Source organism: Bos mutus, chromosome 12 (assembly GCF_027580195.1).
Source record: "Bos mutus isolate GX-2022 chromosome 12, NWIPB_WYAK_1.1, whole genome shotgun sequence".
NCBI classification, from domain to species: domain Eukaryota; kingdom Metazoa; phylum Chordata; class Mammalia; order Artiodactyla; family Bovidae; genus Bos; species Bos mutus.
This window is the reverse complement of record NC_091628.1, coordinates 15,079,698-15,101,119: the sequence shown is the minus strand read 5'-3', so window position 1 is coordinate 15,101,119 and position 21,422 is coordinate 15,079,698. Positions and strand designations below refer to the sequence as shown.

At 42.2% G+C, this 21,422-nt stretch overlaps 1 protein-coding gene across 1 annotated transcript in view; it reads left to right on the top strand.

Annotated features, from left to right (window-relative positions):
- Nucleotides 1–21,422, top strand: part of NUFIP1 (nuclear FMR1 interacting protein 1) — a 38,984-nt gene that overhangs the window by 7,221 nt on the left and 10,341 nt on the right. Inside the window, exons 6-7 of the mRNA XM_005896133.3 lie at nucleotides 13,092–13,184; nucleotides 19,716–19,909. Coding sequence (XP_005896195.2) covers nucleotides 13,092–13,184; nucleotides 19,716–19,909 — 287 coding nt within the window. The remainder of the gene's footprint in view (nucleotides 1–13,091; nucleotides 13,185–19,715; nucleotides 19,910–21,422) is intronic.

Below are 21,422 nucleotides of genomic sequence, written 5' to 3'. Positions count from 1 at the left end.
CATACGTGACCACAGGAAAAACCATAGCCTTGACTAGACGAACCTTTGTTGGCAAAGTAATGTCTCTGCTTTTGAATATGCTATCTAGGTTGGTCATAACTTTCCTTCCAAGGAGTAAGCGTCTTTTAATTTCATGGCTGCAATCACCATCTGCAGTGAGTTTGGAGCCCAAAAAAGTAAAGTCTGACACTGTTTCCACTGTTTCCCCATCTATTTCCCATGATGTGATGGGACCAGATGCCATGAGCTTCGTTTTCTGAATGTTGAGCTTTAAGCCAACTTTTTCACTCTCCTCTTTCACTTTCATCAAGAGGCTTTTGAGTTCCTCTTCACTTTCTGCCATAAGGGTGGTGTCATCTGCATATCTGAGTTTATTGATATTTCTCCCGGCAATCTTGATTCCAGCTTGTGCTTCTTCCAGCCCAGCATATCTCATGATGCACTCTGCATATAAGTTAACACCTTTGGTTCTGCTACCCTTTGTACAGTACCTGGAATTGAGTATGTAGAAAATAAGTATTTGTGGACTGAATGATTGTTAAAAGGTACTGTATGGGAAGAATCTGGTGGCTCAGATGGTGAAGAATCTTCCTGTAATGCAGGAGACCCAGGTTCAGTCCCTAGGTTAGGAAGATCCCCTGTAGATGGGAAAAGCTGCCCCCTCCAGGTTTCTGGTCTGGAGAATTCTATAGACAGAGGGGCCTGGTGGGCTACAGCCATGGGTTCACAAAGACTCGGACTCGACTGAGCAACTAACTTCAGCTTACCATGAGAGGAACCCGTCTTGGCATTGATAAGAAGCCTTAGCCATGGCATAGTCAGACTTAGAAATCAAAGGAGTCAGGACCATGCCTTGATTTGACTTAGTGAAGAATTAGAAGCAGTGCATGTAAAGTGTCTTATTTCCTCTAGGTGGCTTCTTTACAGGTATAATGTTTTTCTCCTCGTGATTCCACTTCACTGGTTTTTTTGTTTGTTCTTTATCTGTTGGTTGTATCTTTTTCTCATTATTTTGCATGGAGGAGTGCTCACTTCAGCAGCACATACATGCTAAGAAATTATTTTCCACAGAGGAATAATCAAACAGGAAGAGTTAGCTCCACTTCCTGATACTTAGTATTTGAGGCCCTGGTGATGATGGTATTGATGATATCCTGTTAGATGGATCAGAAGTGTCCTACCTGCAAAAGTTTTTCCCCACTGACTTTCTCCCACTGACTTTCCTCTGACTTTGGTCAGTAGGAAGTTGTTGCAGCTCAGTGGTGCTAGCCAGTGTTGTGCTGATAGATGTTTAATTCTTTTGAGGAGAATGATGATAGTTACTAGTTGGCAATGATTATGAAGCAATTACCGGCTTCCCTGGTGGCTCAGAGAGTAAAGAATCTGCTTGCAGTTCTGGAGACCCAGGTTCGATTCCTAGGTTGGGAAGATCCCCTGGAGAAGGAAATGGCAACCTACTCCAGTATTCTTGCCTGGAAAATCCCATGGACAGAGGAGCCTGGTGGGTTACAGTCCATGGGGTTGCAGAGAGTCTGACACGACTGAGCGACCAACACACTACACTACACAGAAAGCAACTAAAAAGTTAACTGTGTAAGCTGTTTACTCTCTCAAGTTTGGAGTTCACTTAAGACAATAGGGAAGGTCTGAAATGAGTCACTGATTTGCCATCTTTGGTTCTTTTATCTCTAGCAGTTGTTTAAATTAAATCACGTAAAACTGAGAAAGTTGTACCTATTATTAAACTTCTCCCCTGTCTGTAGCTGTATTACTCTCCCAAAATTCTCCACTCCACCTTCCTCCTCAGCGCATAAGAGGAAGGGCCTCATCTAGTCTGGAGGAGTGGGGTGTTCCTTGACGAAGGGAGGTTGAGCTGAACTTAGACCTAGTTGGGAAGAAGTAAGGGTGGGGTAGCGACTAGCGTTCAGACAGGTTGGCATGGGCATCGGTAAGAGACGATAGCAGCCTTTGAGAGATGGTAGTTGTAGGGACAGAGAGAAGGAGGTGGATAGAGAACACTTGGGAGATGAAGATAGGCACTGTTTGGCAATTGAATGATTGTGAGGTTGAGGAAAGAGGCTTGGAGGATACATCCAAGTTCCTGGGGTGAGGTGGTGCCTGTGACTGGGACAGGGACCCTGGAAGAGGATGGGGTGCGGGGGTGTTGCTCTGAGATATCACTGAGTATGAGGACATTCCAAGACATGTATTTGAAGATGCTGTGTAGGCACTGTGACTCAGACCAGACTGGCTAGAGAGACGTTTGAAAATCACGAAGCCATGAATTCTGAAGACTTTAGGAACTAAGTTCCCAATCAGGTCCAGGTTCAATTCAACCTCGCTTTGTCAAGGAACATCCCACCCTTCCAGACTAGATGAGGGCCTCCTTCTTAAAGGCTGAAAAGGAGGGTGGAGTGGAGGACTGTGGGAGAGTCAAACAGCTACAGAGTAGAAATTGAAAAGTGGGTCCAGTTTTCTCAGTGTATATGAAAACTGGTTGGTTTTACTCTCTGTCAAGTTATCTTCCCTTTCTACTCCACCTACAGAGAGAGGGCAGATAGTCTGACAGGGAGTAAAGCCAAGCCTGCTGAGCAAGAGCCAGAGAAGTAGAAGAAAACTCAGAATGTGACCTGTCTTGAAAGCCAGGAGAGGGGAGGATTTCAAGATAGGAAATGTGGAGACAGTGCAGATTGCTGTGGAAAGGTCAAATAAAACAAGCCCCCAGAGTGACTGGTTTTGCAACCTGTAGGGCCGCCTTGACGCGGATCCAGACGATTGCTCCTTGGCCCTTCTTGGGGTTTCCCGCCATCTGTCTCTACAGCTTTCTGCAGCTCTCACACCCTTCCGCGTGATTCTTAACAAGAGGGATTGCCATTGTCGTGGCCACTGGGGTTGTGGTTCCACCGGAAGTGTGTATACTTTGAATTCCACTGACTTTTTGAGACTCACAGTTTACCGTAGAGTTCATCCGGCATCTTTTTACCTTCCAGTTTCCAGGGTCCTTCATCTCCATGCAGTTTCTGCCGCTTACTTTCACGGTCGCACCATGGATCTGATCTTCCGGACGTTCTGCCCCAGAAGTCCTAAAGTTGGGCTCGCTCCTCTTTGGGCCTAACTTCTGTTCTGTGCAGCTCTCTCCCTATCCCTTCTACCTCTGTGAACAGCACCGGTCCTGGACGAGTTGAGACCTCTCATCTCTTACCCCTCTTCCATCTTGGCCTCCTGCCAAGTTGAAATCACTTCCACTCCTCTCAGCAGCTCAGCTCCCTCATTCTGTTGCCCTTCATCACACCCACTGGCAAAAATCTCAGCTCTGCCTCAGTTGCTCAGTGTTGTTGAAGAAAACCACACAGCTTAAGTGTGCTCTGCAGGTGAACATTCAGCAGTGTTATCACACTTAAGGAATTGACTTGACCAACAAGGTTAGTTTATTCTCTTTGCATTTGCTGTTTTTTTCCATGCAAAATTAGATGCTAATATGCATGTATTTCTTAGTTATATAGGTGACTATGTAGAATAAAATTTAAAAATAAATTTGTTAACCTGATTTTATTTTAGCCAACTCAAATGCCATTGAAAACAGAATGCCTTGGAACTGACAGAGTAGTATAAGGTGGGCTTCATACGTCTTATCTTTTCTGATTACTGCACATTGCTTGCTTATATGAACTCTTTGTCCCAGCCAGACTTTTTTTTTCCTTTTATCATATCCCAAACAGGTTCTTTGAACTTTCAGCTTCAGTTTTGATCATGCTGCTGCTTCTAGAAATATCTTACCTTTTCCAGCTTGAAGTTCTGCTCACTGCTTTAGTCCAGCTGAAATCCTGCCAGCCTAAATTTGGGCAAATATTTTTCCTCATCTGTTTAGAGTAATATCTTGCCCTTCTTTGAATATGGTATCCCCTCTGCTTATTTGGTGTAGATGCCCCTTATTCTGGTCCTGTTGATGAACTATTTGCTTCAGATCAGATCAGATCAGATCAGTTGCTCAGTCGTGTCCGACTCTTTGCGACCCCATGAATCGCAGCACGCCAGGCCTCCCTGTCCATCACCAACTCCCGGAGTTCACTCAGACTCACATCCATCGAGTCAGTGATGCCATCCAGCCATCTCATCCTCTGTCGTCCCCTTCTCCTCCTGCCCCCAATCCCTCCCAGCATCAGGGTCTTTCCAGTGAGTCAACTCTTCGCATGAAATGGCCAAAGTACTGGAGTTTCAGCTTTAGCATCATTCCTTCCAAAGAAATACCAGGGCTGATCTCCTTCAGAATGGACTGGTTGGATCTCCTTGCAGTCCAAGGAACTCTCAAGAGTCTTCTCCAACACCACAGTTCAAAAGCATCAATTCTTCGGCACTCAGCCTTCTTCACAGTCCAACTCTCACATCCATACGTGACCACAGGAAAAACCATAGCCTGACTAGATGGACCTTTGTTGGCAAAGTAATGTCTCTGCTTTTGAATATGCTATCTAGGTTGGTCATAACTTTCCTTCCAAGGAGTAAGCGTCTTTTAATTTCATGGCTGCAATCACCATCTGCAGTGATTTTGGAGCCCAGAAAAATAAAGTCTGACACTGTTTCCACTGTTACCCCATCTATTTCCCATGAAGTGATGGGACCGGACGCCATGATCTTTGTTTTCTGAAAGTTGAGCTTTAAGCCAACTTTTTCAGTCTCCACTTTCACTTTCATCAAGAAGCTTTTGAGTTCCTCTTCACTTTCTGCCATAAGGGTGGTGTCATCTGCATATCTGAGTTTATTGATATTTCTCCCGGCAATCTTGATTCCAGCTTGTGTTTCTTCCAGTCCAGCGTTTCTCATGATGTACTCTGCATAGAAGTTAAATAAGCAGGGTGACAATATACAGCCTTGACGTACTCCTTTTCTTATTTGGAACCAGTCTCTTGTTCCATGTCCAGTTCTAACTGTTGCTTCCTGACCTGCATATAGGTTTCTCAAGAGGCAGGTCAGGTGGTCTGGTATTCCCATCTCTTGAAGAATTTTCCACAGTTTATTGTGATCCACATAGTCAAAGGCTTTGGCATAGTCAATAAAGCAGAAATAGATGTTTTTCTGGAACTCTCTTGCTTTTTCTATGATCCAGAGGATGTTGGCAATTTGATCTTTGGTTCCTCTGCCTTTTCTAAAACCAGCTTGAACATCAGGAAGTTCACAGTTCACATATTGCTGAAGCCTGGCTTGGAGAATTTTGAGCATTACTTTACTAACGTGTGATATGAGTGCAATTGTGTTGTAGTTTGAGCATTCTTTGGCATTGCCTTTCTTTGGGATTGGAATGAAAACTGACCTTTTGCAGTCCTGTGGCCACTGCTGAGTTTTCCAAATTTGCTGGCATATTGAGTGCAGCACTTTCACAGCATCATCTTTGAGGATTTGAAATAGCTCAACTGGAATTCCATCACCTCCACTAGCTTTGTTCGTAGTGATGCTTTCTAAGGCCCACTTGACTTTACATTCCAGGATGTCTGGCTCTAGGTCAGTGATCACAGCATCGTGATTATCTTGGTCATGAAGATCTTTTTTGTACAGTTCTTCTGTGTATTCTTGCCATCTCTTCTTAATATCTTCTGCTTCTGTTAGGTCCATACCATTTCTGTCCTTTATCGAGCTCATCTTTGCATGAAATGTTCCTTTGGTATCTCTGATTTTCTTGAAGAGATCCCTAGTCTTTCCCATTCTGTTGTTTTCCTCTATTTCTTTGCATTGATCGCTGAAGAAGGCTTTCTTATCTCTTCTTGCTATTCTTTGGAACTCTGCATTCGGATGTTTATATCTTTCCTTTTCTCCTTTGCTTTTCACTTCTCTTCTTTTCACAGATATTTGTAAGCCCTCTCCAGACAGCCATTTTGCTTTTTTGCATTTCTTTTCCATGGGAATGGTCTTGATCCCTGTCTCCTGTACAGTGTCACAAACCTCATTCCATAGTTCATCAGGCACTCTATCTATCAGATCTAGGCCCTTAAATCTATTTCTCACTCCCACTGTATAATCATAAGGGATTTGATTTAAGTCATACCTGAATGGTCTAGTGGTTTTCCCTACTTTCTTCAATTTAAGTCTGAATTTGGCAATAAGGAGTTCATGGTCTGAGCCACAGTCAGCTCCTGGTCTTGTTTTTGCTGACTGTATAGAGCTTGTCCATCTTTGGCTGCATAGAATATAATCAATCTGATTTCAGTGTTGACCATCTGGTGATGTCCATGTATAGAGTCTTCTCTTGTGTTGTTGGAAGAGGGTGTTTGTTATGACCAGTGCATTTTCTTGGCAAAACTTTATCAGTCTTTGCCCTGCTTCATTCCTATTCCAAGGCCAAATTTTCCTGTTATTCCAGGTGTTTCTTGACTTCCTACTTTTGCATTCCAGTCCCCTATCATGAAAAGGACATCTTTTTTGGGTGTTAGTTCTAAAAGGTTTTATAGGTCTTCATAGAACCGCTCAACTTCAGCTTCTTCAGTGTTACTGGTTGGGGCATAGACTTGGATTACTGTGATATTGAATGGTTTGCTTTGGAAACGAACAGAGATCATTCTGTCGTTTTTGAGATTGCATCCAAGTACTGCATTTCGGACTCTTCTGTTGACCATGATGGCCACTCCATTTCTTCTGAGGGATTCCTGCCCGCAGTAGTAGATATAATGGTCATCTGAGTTAAATTCACCCATTCCAGTCCATTTCAGTTCGCTAATTCCTAGAATGTCGACATTCACTCTTGCCATCTCTTGTTTGACCACTTCCAATTTGCCTTGATTCACGGACCTGACATTCCAGGTTCCTATGAAATATTGCTGTTTATAGCATCGAACCTTGATTCTATCACCAGTCACATCCACAGCTGGGTATTGTTTTTGCTTTGGCTCCATCCCTTCATTCTTTCTGGAGTCATTTCTCCACTGATCTCCAGTAGCATATTGGGCACCTACTGACCTGGGGAGTTTCTCTTTCAGTATCCTATCATTTTGCCTTTTCATACTGTTCATGGGGTTCTCAAGGCAAGAATACTGAAGTGGTTTGCCATTCCCTTCTCCAGTGGGCCACATTCTGTCAGATCTCTCCACCATGACCCGCCTATCTTGGGTTGCCCCATGGGCATGGCTTAGTTTCATTGAGTTAGCCAAGGCTGTGGTCCTAGTGTGATTAGATTGACTAGTTTTCTGTGAGTATGGTTTCAGTGTGTTTGCCCTCTGATGCCCTCTTGCAACACCTACCGTCTTATTTGGGTTTCTCTTACCTTGGGCGTGGGGTGTCTCTTCAGGGCTGCTCCAGCAAAGCACAGCCATTGCTCCTTACCTTGGACGAGGGGTATCTCCTCACCCCTGCCCTTCCTGACCTTCAATGTGGGATAGCTCCTCTAAGCCCTCCTGCACCCGGGCAGCCACAGGTCTGGGTAACTCCTCCCCTGGCCTCGGGCGTGGGTAGATCCTCCCGGCCACCGCCCCTGACCTCAGACCCGGGGTTGTTCCTCTCGGCTGTTCCTGCGTGGTTGCAGTCTGGCACTCTCGGCTGCTGCTCCTGACCTCGGACGTGGGGTAACTCCTCTTGGCCACCGCCCTTCGGGCATGGGGTCCTTCTGGCTTCTGCCCCTGACCTCGGATGTGGGGTGGCTTCTCTAGGCTTATGAGTCTTTAAAAAAAAATTACAATCTTTAGAAATGTTAATACCCACACTTTATGTGACTGTTTATATCCCTTGGTGGCATAGATACAAGGGATGGTTATAGATGTTAATGCTGGGAAAGATTGTAAGGCAGAAGGAGAAAAGGGCAGCAGAGGATGAGATGGTTAGGTAGCATTATCGACTCGGTGGACGTGAATCTTAGCAAATTCTGGGAGATAGTCAAGGCCTGGAAAGAAGCCTGGTATGCTGGTAAGAGGTGGACAGGACTTAGCAACTGAACAATAAGAACATAAATGTTGATATATGTAAATGAGATTTGAAAATATTTTTATTGTGGCTGTAATTCTGTTTTGATACTTCAGAGTAAGTGGTTGGAGAAGTTGTACCGAGATTCATATTTTTAATTTATGTTATAAATTGTATATCATTGCTAAAGAAACTGGGCAGTGTTGATCTGATTAGTAATGCTAATTGGAATTAATATAATTAGTGGTACTTAAGCCACTGTGGTTTTGAACAGTAAATCCTCATCTCACAGGACAAGTTGTCACTGAGACAAACCAGACTGATGTGTGTTTGGATGCGTTCCTTTCTGCAGTAGCTCCTCATGTGAAGCTGAGCTCTGCCACCTGTGGTTTTTGTGCAGCAAGTGCTTTAGAGGAAAAAATTCACTGGCTCGAGAAACTTACGGAATAGTAACACGTGAACTAGCTTAGGTAGTGTATGCTTATATAAAGTCCCTGGTGGAAGACCAGTTTGGTTTGCTAATATAATCAAGAAATCTCAGCCGCCTTTGAATTTATGTTAATATACATTATAGCTTTGAGTAACTTCCTGACAAGAGTTTAGTTTGAAATTAGAGGTAAATCTTCAGTATTTGGGGCTTCCCAAGAAAACTAAGATCATGGCATCCGGTCCCATCACTTCATGGCAAATAGATAGGGAAACAGTGGAAACAGTGGCTGACTTTATTTTCTGGGGCTCCAAAATCACTGCCGGTGGTGATTGCAGCCATGAAATTAAATGACACTTACTCCTTGGAAGGAAAGTTATGATCAACCTAGACAGCATATTGAAAAGCAGAGACATTACTTTGTCAACAAAAGTCCGTCTCGTCAAGGCTGTGGTTATTCCAGTGGTCATGTATGGATGTGAGAGTTGGACTGTAAACAAAGCTGAGCGCCAAAGAATTGATGCTTTTGAACTGTGGTGTTGGAGAAGACTCTTGAGAGTCCGTTGGACTGCAAGGAGATCCAACCAGTCCATCCTAAAGGATATCAGTCCTGGGTGTTCATTGGAAGGACTGATGTTGAAGCTGAAACTCCAATACTTTGGCCACCTGATGCGAAGAGCTGACTCTTTTGAATAAAGCCCCTGATGCTGGGAAAGATTGAGGGTGGGAGGAGAAAGGGACGACAGAGGATGAGATGGTTGGATGGCCTCACTGACTCAATGGACGTGAGTTTGAGTGAACTCCGGGAGTTGGTGCTGGACAGGGAGGCCTGGTGTGCTGTGGTTCATGGGGTCGCAAAGAGTTGGACACGACTGAGCAACTGAACTGAAGTGGTGCTGGTGGTAAAGAGTCCACCTGCCAATGCAGGAGACGTGAGAGAGACAGGTTTGATCCCTGGGTCAGAAAGATCCCCTGGAGGAGGGCATGGCAACCCACTCTAGTATTCTTGCCTGGAGAATCCCATGGACAAAGGAGCCTGGTGGGTTGTAGTCCATAGAGTTGCAAAGAGTTGGACACAACTGAGGTGACTTAGCACAGCATAGCATTCAGTATTAGAAAAGGCAAAGATTGTTTTATATATGACCAAAGTTACTGAAAAACAGGAGTAGACTCTTGCCCTTAAGATCCTCACTCTAGTAGGAGATGTAAGAATGTCTATAAATGGCCAGGAGACCACAGGCACCAGAAGTCTTCATTTTTGTCACGTGGGGCTAACACGTCAGTCAAGGGATACCTGGTGTCTTTGGAAGGCAGAGCAATCAGATCGTTTTGTAAGACTTTTTGTAAGAGGAGTCATGCCACCCCTCTCCCCACCTCAATATGTTTTAAGGTGTTATTTATTCTTTTTAAATGTGTAGTTCTGACCAACATACGGAGTTCTGTTCAATTAAAAACCTTAAGGCTTTCCACTAATAATCTGCAAAAAAAGAAATCGCAGCCAAAAAAACTCAAAGTGACTCTTTCTTCATTCCCATCTTCTGGGGGTACAAACGCTGTATGATTTGGCATTAGGGAAAATTGAGTGAGAGAGGTTCATTTTCCAAATCTGGCTTTTGAAGACTGAAACCCACTTCACAGCAGATGGGGTGTCCACTAGGTGGAGTAGTTCTGTGTTATTTATTTGAAGCAGTTAACTGGCTCTGAGGAAACGCTTAACAGTTGCGCCCCCAGTTCTTGCAGAATTCCAGCAGCGGGGGTGTGCTCCTGAAGAATGCTACATCTTTTTGAAGTTTGAAAAGACTTTGAAATAAAAATGTAGTCTGGTTGAAGCAGCTGTGGTTCAGTGAGAGTCCAGAGGGATTTTGTTTTTCTAGAAAACAGGCTTAAGGGAAAAGCCAGTGAGTGGGTGGAGGTTTGAGAAGGAAAGGGTAAGATGTAACCAGAATGAGATGTGTGAAGATAATGATTGGTTCCCTGTTGCCCATTTATTGACTCTGGGGCTTAAGAGCTGTCACTGGAGGCTTGTGGCTTAGGCAAAGGGAAGGCAAAGAGGAGTTAAGAAGTGAAAGAAAGAAAAATAGTGTTGTAGTTTCAGGGTCAGTTCATTTTGGGGTGTTGGGGAAAGATGGAAGTAGGGAGAAAAGTGATAAAAATAGAGAAACCAACTGTGAAAATATCACTTCTCACAGTCTTTATAGCTTCATAACATCCGTTCTTTACCGGGAGATATTGAACTAAGCTTTATCATGATGTAACTGTACAGTCAGTGTAAGACCGTTCGTGATATTTTTTCCAACAGTTTGCTGTGTGTTTGTGTACTTTAGAAACCTGAGCTGTGTCTGTGTCCAAGATCAGACTTTTCCTTAATCTTGTATCTCAGTAGTATGTTGCTGGAAGGAGCTTCCTGATGATCGTATATATAACTAGGTCTTATGTTCCTAGATTCCCGTTTTGGGGAAAAATTTGCTTTCTAGTACCCTTGTTTTCTGTAGTTTTTAGTCTCTTGTGTACAGAAGAGTGGCATAATTTTGGGGAAGAAAGTTTTATTTAAGCACTGAAAAACAGAATCTTAAAACTTTGGGAGGGTTAGAAACAGCCACTACCTTTAGGGAAGTGATAACTTTAATCAGCCAGAAAGAAAAAGTGAGCTGTTATAAAAGACTTCCAGCAAAGGCATTGCCACAACATTCTTGATGTCTCATTTATGGGGTTCTTTCTTGTATCTCACCTAAAATCCATTTGCTGTAACAAATTCTGTATATTCCTTATCACTGAGAAGCGCTTCACACCGTCTGCTTGCTTATTCGCGCAGCACTGTAGGGCCAAGTCCTTGGGTTTAGCATATAGCCCAAGATGTGAAGTCAGGGTTGGTCTGCAGTACTCAGAAGAGAAGTGTTATGGAAATACAAGCAGTAAGAATAAGTGAATTTCAGAGATGTGAGAAGTGTTGAGCAGCTGTGTGTTACGTGTGTAGACGCTGTGGGGCCTGTGAAAGTCATCACCTTTTCCCTCATCATCGCTGCTTGTGTGGAGTTTGTCTTCAGATGGCGAACAGCTGTCGGCCGTCTTCTCTGTAAGATTGCGGTGTTTTTGTCACTTCTCCTTTTAAAGGCTGCAAGTTGTTCCAGTTCCTTTCATCTTTCTTTGGAGGTTTTTATTTTTCATCCTGTTAATCATCTGTGAGTCCCTTCTGAATCCCTTCCAAGTTTGATTTTTCCTCAACATTCCTTTTCAGTTCAGCAGTACAAAGCTGGCTGTATCTCCCTGAGAGTTTCTGATCACTTTTGAGTGTGGTGAGAGGAGGACTTCACACTCGTACCTGCGCTGGAGTCCTTGTATTTGCTTTCTGAAAGTGGAGTCATGCGGTGCTGACTGGCTGTCAGATTTTTATCTCCTGTGACCTTGGTCTTTTCCTCTTATGTTTATTTATAGCTTGTACATTAATCATGTTTTATTTATGAAGTTTATTTTTCTTGGCTGGGTAGATTGCTTTGTCCTGTCCTCGCTGAAATCCATTGCTTTTTTTTTCTAATTACTTCACCGCTTACTCAATGTCATTTCCATTCTTATCCTCCAATGTGCCCAGCCCATGAGCTTCATGTTGTCTGAGCTGTGCACGTCAGTGATGCAGATGTTGTAAAAAGAAGGGTGGAAACAGAATCCTCGAAATAATGGCAGAACACGGTGTGTTGATGTTTCTCAGAATTCATTCTGATGAGCAGCCAGGCCGAGTGGTAGGAAAGCTGTCTGTGTTCACCCTCCTAGGAGCTGTTCCTCTCGCCACCAAGGTTTGGTGCCTCCATTTCCACACAGCTGTGCCAAGGAACAAAGAAAGCTTTGTCGGAGCAATTCATCTTGCACGCTGCTGTCAGATTTAATCGCACTCACTGCCTTGTTCATCTCTCTCCCTGTTCATAACTTTCAGTGGCTCCCCATCACCCCTGAATCAAAAATAGGCTTTCTAGTCTGGCATTCAAGGCACATTTGGGCCCCAGCCTCCCTTTCTGGTCTGATTGCCTGTATCTGTTTCATCCAAAATGAACCACTTGCCACTCCCTGGATATCTCTCTCACTTTGAAACCTTGGTTTGTCTGCGTTGTCTGCTCTGCTTAGAGCACTGATACTCTCCCATTGGATTTGTGTCTGTTGACACCATTTAAGGCCAGTGTCTTTCGTGTTCCTTTCTTTGTGGATTTCTTCATCTAGATAATGATCTTTCCTCCCCACCCTCCAATCTTTATGCTCCCAAGGGGGTGCTTATTTTATTTTGTACCTTGTTATAGTTGTTCTTTAGAAATAACCATGCTTTTCTTGTCCTTCCTGGTAGACTGTTCATTTTTTAAGAAGTGTCTCTTCCTTATCTTAGTAACTTTGCATATACCTACTAATTGTGTTTGCGTAAGTACATGTCTAAGAAAATACATTTTTTTCTTACGGTATTTATGGATATGTGCCAAATATGTGAATTATATCCATTTCAGCACATTATATATTTGACTGGCATTCTGTTGTAAGTTCCTTACCTGGTAGCAGATGGACTGGCCACTGGTCTACATCACTGTAGACCTACTATTTTTTACCCTTGAAAAAATCTAGAGTAGCATTGTTGTAGTCTACTTTTGTTACCCTTAAAAATATCTAGAAGGAATTAAAAGTTTATATTAATTTACTGTGTTAGTCATTTTTACTTAAACCAAAACTGTTAAATGCAGCAATTGCTTGACTACATAATTAAAACTGTACTCTAAAAGCCCTTTTATAATGGATTCTTATTGTTTTCTAGAAACTACCCAACTCTAGCCAATATTGAAAGGAAGAAAAAGTTAAAACTTGAAAAGGAAAAGAGAGGAGCAGTGTTGACGACGACACAGTATGGGTGAGTTCCTGAAAATTGCATGCATTCTCAATGCTCATTTTAAATGAATGTACATTCTTACAAATAATAAAAAGAGGACACACCCAAATCCTAAAACCTCTATATTTTCAATTCTGAAATTTTTGCTTTTGTAACTTTTTTGCTGAATTTTTAAAATTATAATTTAAAATAATATACCTATACTCGTAGGTATCAGTTCAGTTCAATCGCTCAGTCATGTCTGAGTCTTTGCGATCCCATGAATTACAGCACACCAGGCCTCCCTGTCCATCACCAACTCCTAGAGTTCACCCAAACTCATGTCCATTGAGTCGGTGATGCCATCCAGCCATCTCATCCTCTGTCGTCCCCTTCTCCTCCTGCCCCCAATCCCTCCCAGCATCAGAGTCTTTTCCAATGAGTCAGCTCTTCACATGAGATGGCCAAAGTACTGGAGTTTCAGCTTTAGCATCATTCTTTCCAAAAAACACCTAGGACTGATGATCTCCTTTAGAATGGACTGGTTGGATCTCCTTGCAGTCCATGGGACTCTCAAGAGTCTTCTCCAACACCACAGTTCCAAAGCATCAATTCTTCGGCACTCAGCTTTCTTCACAGTCCAACTTTCACATCCATACATGACCACTGGAAAAACCATAGCCTTGACTAGACGGACCTTTGTTGACAAAGTAATGTCTCTGCTTTTGAATATGCTATCTAGGTTGATCATAACTTTCCTTCCAAGGAGTAAGTGTCTTTTAATTTCATGGCTGCAATCACCATCTGCAGTGAGTTTGGAGCCCAAAAAAATAAAGTCTGACACTGTTTCCACTGTTTCCCCATCTATTCCCCATGAAGTGATGGGACCAGATGCCATGATCTTAATTTTCTGAATGTTGAGCTTTAAGCCAACTTTTTCACTTTCCTCTTTCACTTTCATCAAGAGGCTTTTGAGTTCCTCTTCACTTTCTGCCATAAGGGTGGTGTCATCTGCATATCTGAGGTTATTGATATTTCTCCTGGCAATCTTGATTCCAGCTTGCGCTTCTTCCAGCCCAGCGTTTCTCATGATGTACTCTGCATATAAGTTAAATAAGCTGGGTGACAATATACAGCCTTGACGTACTCCTTTTCTTATTTGGAACCAGTCTCTTGTTCCATGTCCAGTTCTAACTGTTGCTTCCTGACCTGCATATAGGTTTCTCAAGAGGCAGGTCAGGTGGTCTGGTATTCCCATCTCTTTCAGAATTTTCCACAGTTTATTGTGATCCACACAGTCAAAGGCTTTGGCATAGTCAATAAAGCAGAAATAGATGTTTTTCTGGAACTCTCTTGCTTTTCCATGATCCAGCAGATGTTGGCAATTTGATCTCTGGTTCCTCTGCCTTTTCTAAAACCAGCTTGAACATCAGGAAGTTCACAGTTCACGTATTGCTGAAGCCGGGCTTGGAGAATTTTGAGCATTACTTTACTAGCGTGCGAGATGAGTGCAATTGTGCAGTAGTTTGAGCGTTCTTTGGCATTGCCTTTCTTTGGGATTGGAATGAAAACTGACCTTTTGCAGTCCTGTGGCCACTGCTGAGTTTTCCAAATTTGCTGGCATATTGAGTGCAGCACTTTCACAGCATCATCTTTCAGGATTTGGAATAGCTCAACTAGAATTCCATCACCTCCACTAGCTTTGTTCGTAGTGATGCTTTCTAAGGCCCACTTGACTTCACATTCCAGGATGTCTGGCTCTAGGTGAGTGATCACAGCATTGTGATTATCTTGGTCATGAAGATCTTTTTTGTACAGTTCTTCTGTGTATTCTTGCCACCTCTTCTTAATATCTTCTGCTTCTGTTAGGTCCATACCATTTCTGTCCTTTATCGAGCCCATCTTTGCATGAAATGTTCCCTTGGTTTCTCTAATTTTCTTGAAGAGATCTCTAGTCTTTCCCATTCTGTTATTTTCCTCTATTTCTTTGCATTGATCGCTGAAGAAGGCTTTCTTATCTTTCCTTGATATTCTTTGGAACTCTGCATTCAGATGCTTATATCTTTCCTTTTCTCCTTTGCTTTTCACTTCTCTTCTTTTCACAGCTATTTGTAAGGCCTCCCCAGACAGCCATTTTGCTTTTTTGCATTTCTTTTCCATGGGGATGGTCTTGATCCCTGTCTCCTGTACAATGTCACGAACCTCAGTCCATAGTTCATCAGGCACTCTGTCTATCAGATCTAGGCCCTTAAATCTATTTCTCACTTCCACAGTATAATCATGAGGGATTTGATTTAGGTCATACCTGAATGGTCTAGTGGTTTTCCCTACTTTCTTCAATTTCAGTCTGAATTTGGCAATAAGGAGTTCATGATCTGAGCCACAGTCAGCTCCCAGTCTTGTTTTTGCTGACTATATAGAGCTTGTCCATCTTTGGCTGCATAGAATATAATCAGTCTGATTTCGGTGTTGACCATCTGGTGATGTCCATGTATAGAGTCTTCTCTTTTGTTGTTGGACGAGGGTGTTTGCTATGACCAGTGCGTTGTCTTGGCAAAACTCTATTAGCCTTTGCCCTGCTTCATTCCATATTCCAAGGCCAAATTTGCCTGTTACTCCAGGTGTTCCTTGACTTCCTACTTTTGCAATCTAGTCCCCTGTAATGAAAAGGACATCTTTTTTGGGTGTTAGTTCTAAAAGGTCTTGTAGGTCTTCATAGAACCGTTCAACCTCAGCTTCTTCAGCGTTACTGGTTGGGGCATAGACTTGGATTACTGTGATATTGAATGGTTTGCTTTGGAAACGAACAGAGATCATTCTGTCATTTTTGAGATTGCATCCAAGTACTGCATTTTGGACTCTTGTTGACCATGATGGCTACTCCATTTCTTTTAAGGGATTCCTGCCCGCAGTAGTAGATATAATGGTCATCTGAGTTAAATTCACCCATTGCAGTCCATTTTAGTTCGCTGATTCCTAGAATGTCAATGTTCACTCTTGCCATCTCCTGTTTGACCACTTCCAATTTGCCTTGATTCATGGACCTAACATTCCAGGTTCTTTGGAAGGAATGATGCTAAAGCTGAAACTTCAGTACTTTGGCCACCTCATGCGAAGAGTTGACTCATTGGAAAAGACTCTGATGCTGGGAGGGATTGGGGGCAGGAGGAGAAGGGGACAACAGAGGATGAGATGGCTGGATGGCATCACTGACTCGATGGACGTGAGTCTGAGTGAACTCCGGGAGTTGGTGATGGACAGGGAGGCCTGGTGTGCTGCGATTCATGGGGTCGCAAAGAGTTGGACACGACTGAGCGACTGATCTGATCTGATCCGATGCATAGTATAGTATGAGTATAATAATACCCTATACTCATGTGGTTTTCAGAATGATTTATATTAACAGGTCTTTTCTGTCTTTGTACCCTAGCTGAGCAGTTCTCCTTCCCAGAGGCAACCCATTTTATCTTTCTAGAGATATCTCATTTGTATACAGCACATAGATAATAGTCTTTTTTATTCTTTTCCTTTTTCGATATGGTCCTCCATCTTGCTTTTTTTAGCCAAATGATAAATAGTCCTGTATTAATATATAAACAAGACTCCTCATTCTCTGAGGGTGTATAGGAAGTGTAGGAATATCCCCACAAGGTCGTCTTTTTTTTTCCCTTTAAACCAGTTCTCTATTGACAGACATTCGTTTTCAATCTTTTACTAATAAAAAGTTGCCCTTATTGCTCTGTACATATATTTTACACGTGCAGATATTTCTGAGGGTGGGTTCCTAGAGGTGGATTTGCTGAGTCAAAGACATGTATTCATAATATTGATAGCTAACTGCCAAATATCTGTCATAGAAGCTATCCTAGTTTACTCTCTCAGTAGCAGTGTATGAGACGTCCCATTTCCCCAGTACCTCACCTTCATAGAACTTTTCACATTTTGTTTTGTATTGTACAACTCGATGAATTTCTCCATGCATACATACCTACATACCCGTGTAACTTCCACATAGATTAATAATGTATAGAATATATTTACCTCACAGAGCTTTTCTCTCTTAGGCCTTCCCACCTAGTTTTATGCCTCCTCACAAAGGTAACCTCTTTTGATTTCTGTCATCATAGATTTATTTTACCTGTTCTTGGAAACTTGTATGAAAGTGAAAGTGGAATTCACTCAGTTGTGTCCAACTCTTTGCGACCCCCTTGGAATTCTCCAGGCCAGAATACTGGAGTGGGTAACCTTTCTTCTTCAGGGGATCTTCCCAACCCAGAGATTGAACCCAGGCCTCCCGCACTGCAGGAGGATTCTTTAGCAGTTGAGCCACAGGGAAGTGGAACCCTGTAGTATATCTTCTTTGGTGTAGTTTCTATGGCTGAACGTTATTTTGTGCTATTCATCCATATTGTTGTATACAGCTGTAAATCCATTCTTAATCCATTCTGCTGTATAGAACTCAGTTGTGAGAATATATCTGGGTTGGCCAAAAAGTTAATTCTGGTTTTCCTGTAAGATGGTTCGGAAAAAAAATGGAACAAACTTTTGGCCATGCCAATATATTCATTCTGCTATTGGACGCTTGGGTGGTTTCCACTTTGGGCTGTTATGAGTAAAGCTCCTATGAACATTCTTTTAAGTGTCTTTTGTGGACATAAGTACTTGCTTACTGTGTGTGTAGTTATGATAGACACAAGCAGTTTTCTGAAATGGTTGTCCTGATTTATATGCCTACTGACTCTGCATCTAATTTCTCTGTGTCCTGTTCAATATGGGGTGTTGTTACACGTTATACCTTTTCCTCATGTCATGCCATTTCCCTCATGACTAATGATGTTGGGCATCTTTTTATATGCTTATTGGTCATTTTGATAATTCTCTTGTGAAGTGCCAGTTCAAGTCTTTGACTGTTTTTTAATAGAGTTGCTTTTCTTGATTTGTAGGCGTTACTTACTTAGATACAAGTCATTTTTTATATAGAGTATAGGTGGTGCAGATACAGTCTTGCAACTTGTGGTTTGCCTTTTTGCTCTTAATAGGTGTCTTGTTTTTTGTTTTTTCCTCTCATATGTTAGTCTCAATAGCACACGTATCTGGGGTCAGTTGGGGGATATCTGCTGATCTTGACAGAGTAACAGCCAGGGTTTGGTTAGCTGATGGCTAGAGTGCCTGTGTAGTTAACCATTTCTCGTAGCCTTCATTCTTGAGTGTAGATCATCTTTCTATCTGATACTATTTTTCTTTTGCCTAAAAGACTTCCTTTAACATTTCTTATAGTGAGGGCGTGCTGAAGATGACTTCTTTCAGCTTTATGTGTCTGAAGAGATCTTTATTTTACCTTCTTATTTGAAAGATAATTTTGCTAGATATGCAGTTCGAGGTTAATGGTGTTTTTGATATTTGCAGTACTTTAAAGATGTTGCCCCACTGTTTTCTTAGTGGCATGGTTTCCAAGAGAAATCTGCTGTTACCATTACTTTGTTCATCTGTGTAAATACCTTTTATCTCTGGTTGCTTTTAAGATTTTCTTTTCATCACTACCTTTAAGTTTATTATTCTATGCCTTAGTATTATTTTCTTACCTTGTATTATTGTCCATTGAGAGTATATGTAGTGAACCTTTTCTCAAAAGATCTTTTTTCTTTTTCCTGTGCATAGTTTACATAAGCATGTGCTCACATAATTATTTGTTTTCCTCTTAAGTGTAGTAATTAAGGTGGTTTGAGAGGGCACTTGATTTGAGCTAGCTGTGAAATTGTGCTTGGTCTATGATCTTTTAAGTTTATCCCCCTGTAACATGAAGAGAATAATACTTGAGTTGGCCAAAATGTTTGTTTGGGTTTTTCCGTAAGATGTTATGGGAAAACCAGAACCTTTTTGCCACCCCAATACCTGTCTAATCTATTTCAAGGAGTTATCATGAAGCTCAAACAAGAAACAAGGTAGCATGTTTATAAAATTGTCAGAAACTTCAAGGCTCCTTAAAATTAAGTAGATAAGAGTTTACACACTTTGTAAAGTCTGAGGAATATTTTGTGCGCTAAGTCACTTCAGTCTTTCCAGCTCTTTGCAACCCTGTGGCCTGTAGGCTGCCGGGCTCCTCTGTCCATGGGATTCTCCAGACAAGAATACTGGAGTGGGTTGCCATGCCCTCCTCCAGGGGACCTTCCCGACCCAGGGCTGGAACCCACACCCGCACTGGCAGGCAGGTTCTTTACCGCTAGGGCCACCTGGGAAGCCCCGAGGAACATTTTATCTTATGTATAATAGGAATGAAAGAACGCTGCCAATTAAACTCACTTGCTGTTGATTGTACAGCAGAGCCCAATTTAGAGGGATTAAATTATGGGAAGGAAACGTGCAATTTGGAATTGATAAAGTATGATGTATTGTGTATGCTCAGTTAACGCTCTGCCTTTGGAAGCCATTGAGTGTATTTTTTTCTGATCTCTTTAGTGCGTGACAAGTGATTGATTTGACAGCTAAGTTTCTTTTGCATTCAGTAATCTTTTTCAAATTTTTCTTGAAAGGTCAGTGCCTTTTATATTAAGAATTTCATTTTTCTTATTGCAGCAAGATGAAGGGGATGACCAGACAGTCGCAGATGGCAAAAATCCAAAGTCCTGGCAAACATCACAAATGGAAAAATGGCCATGCTGAGCAGAGAACAGCTGCTGGGTCAGGGCATCACTTGGGTGATTTGAAGCCTAAAAGTCCACTTGAGGCAAATTCAGACCCCCTGGGTGTTTTGGTAAACACTGATTCTGGTAAGCTAAATAGGAAAACACCGTATTTTTAAGAGTATAGACAATGATGCAGAAGTTGATTCTTCACATCCTTGTGCATGGAAAGTTTAATGGCAAAAATGTAAAAAAGTAGAATGATGCTTTTGTTCCTAATAGGAGTGTCTTATTTAAAACCTCACTTTAAGAAACTTTTTATGAATCTTGGAAATGAATGCATGAAGCAGGCAGAATGTGGGAGAAAGATTATATTTGTTGGGTAATTTGCATAGTATCATATAATCTTGGAAATATCTTAAGACTGTTTTGAATGTATTGATGCTGTGAATTCAAATTTACACCATTAGATGAATTTTCCCACCTAGAAAGCAGTAATTCCAAGGGAAGCCAGTATTTATGCTGCTCAGCATGAACTTGGTCTCTTTGGGTAAATAACATTAATTCAGTATATTAAATAATACTGTTCTTCCTCACAGCATAGAATATATTTATATGTTTATTATTTATTCTTGAGTTCCCTCTAGAATTTAGGACATATGTTTACTCTTGCTTACAAGTTGAAAAATTAAAGGACAGAAATGTTGCTGTCACAGAAAGATATCATTCAGCCTCTAAGGCTTCATTTCTCTTCTGAAAAATGAAAACATCAGTGTAAATATTTTACCATCTTTCCTTCTAGTAACAAGGTGTGAGGCTTTATCTAGTTGCTAGTGCTTCTTCTGCAAAGGCGTGTTACCAGTGAGTGGACTGATGAGTGATTGTGGTAGGTTTGCCAGCAGGCCCTGCTCAGCTTGGGGGAAGGTGGCTTCTGCGATAATCACACAGCAGATTATTGAACGTAAATGATGGGAAGAAATGGGCGGGGACGTGGCAACTGCTTCACTGACTAAATCAGGATGGAAAAAGATCTTGGCATAAAGAGATGTTGGGCTAAGAATGACAAGATAAAATTCAGTAGGAATAGTAATAATAAATGTTTTAACACCAACTAAGGAGAAGGCAATGGCACCCCACTCCAGTACTCTTGCCTGGAAAATCCCATGGACAGAGGAGCCTCGTAGGCTGCAGTCCATGGGGTCACTAAGAGTCGGACACGACTGAGCGACTTCACTTTCATTTTTCACTTTTCACTTTCATGCATTGGAGAAGGAAATGGCAACCCACTCCAGTGTTCTTGCCTGGAGAATCCCAGGGACGGCAGAGCCGGTGGGCTGCTGTCTATGGTGTTGCACAGAGTCGGACATGACTGAAGCGACTTAGCAGCAGCAGCAGCAGCAGCAACACTTATTAAGTAAGGTACTTAACTGTGCTCTAAGTGCTTTGTGTATAGTAGCTCTTTGCTTCATAACAACCTTTCACATACATGCAGTTGCTGCTTCCGTTTTTGAACCGAGGCACTTAGAGTCGTGTACCTTCGTCACGCTGCTAGTTAGTGACAGAGTCAGAGTTAGGGGTCTTACTCCTAGTATACGGCACTACCTCCAAATGTGAAGTCTGAATCTGGCCCCAAAAAGCAAATCCGTGTTGTATGGGTCTA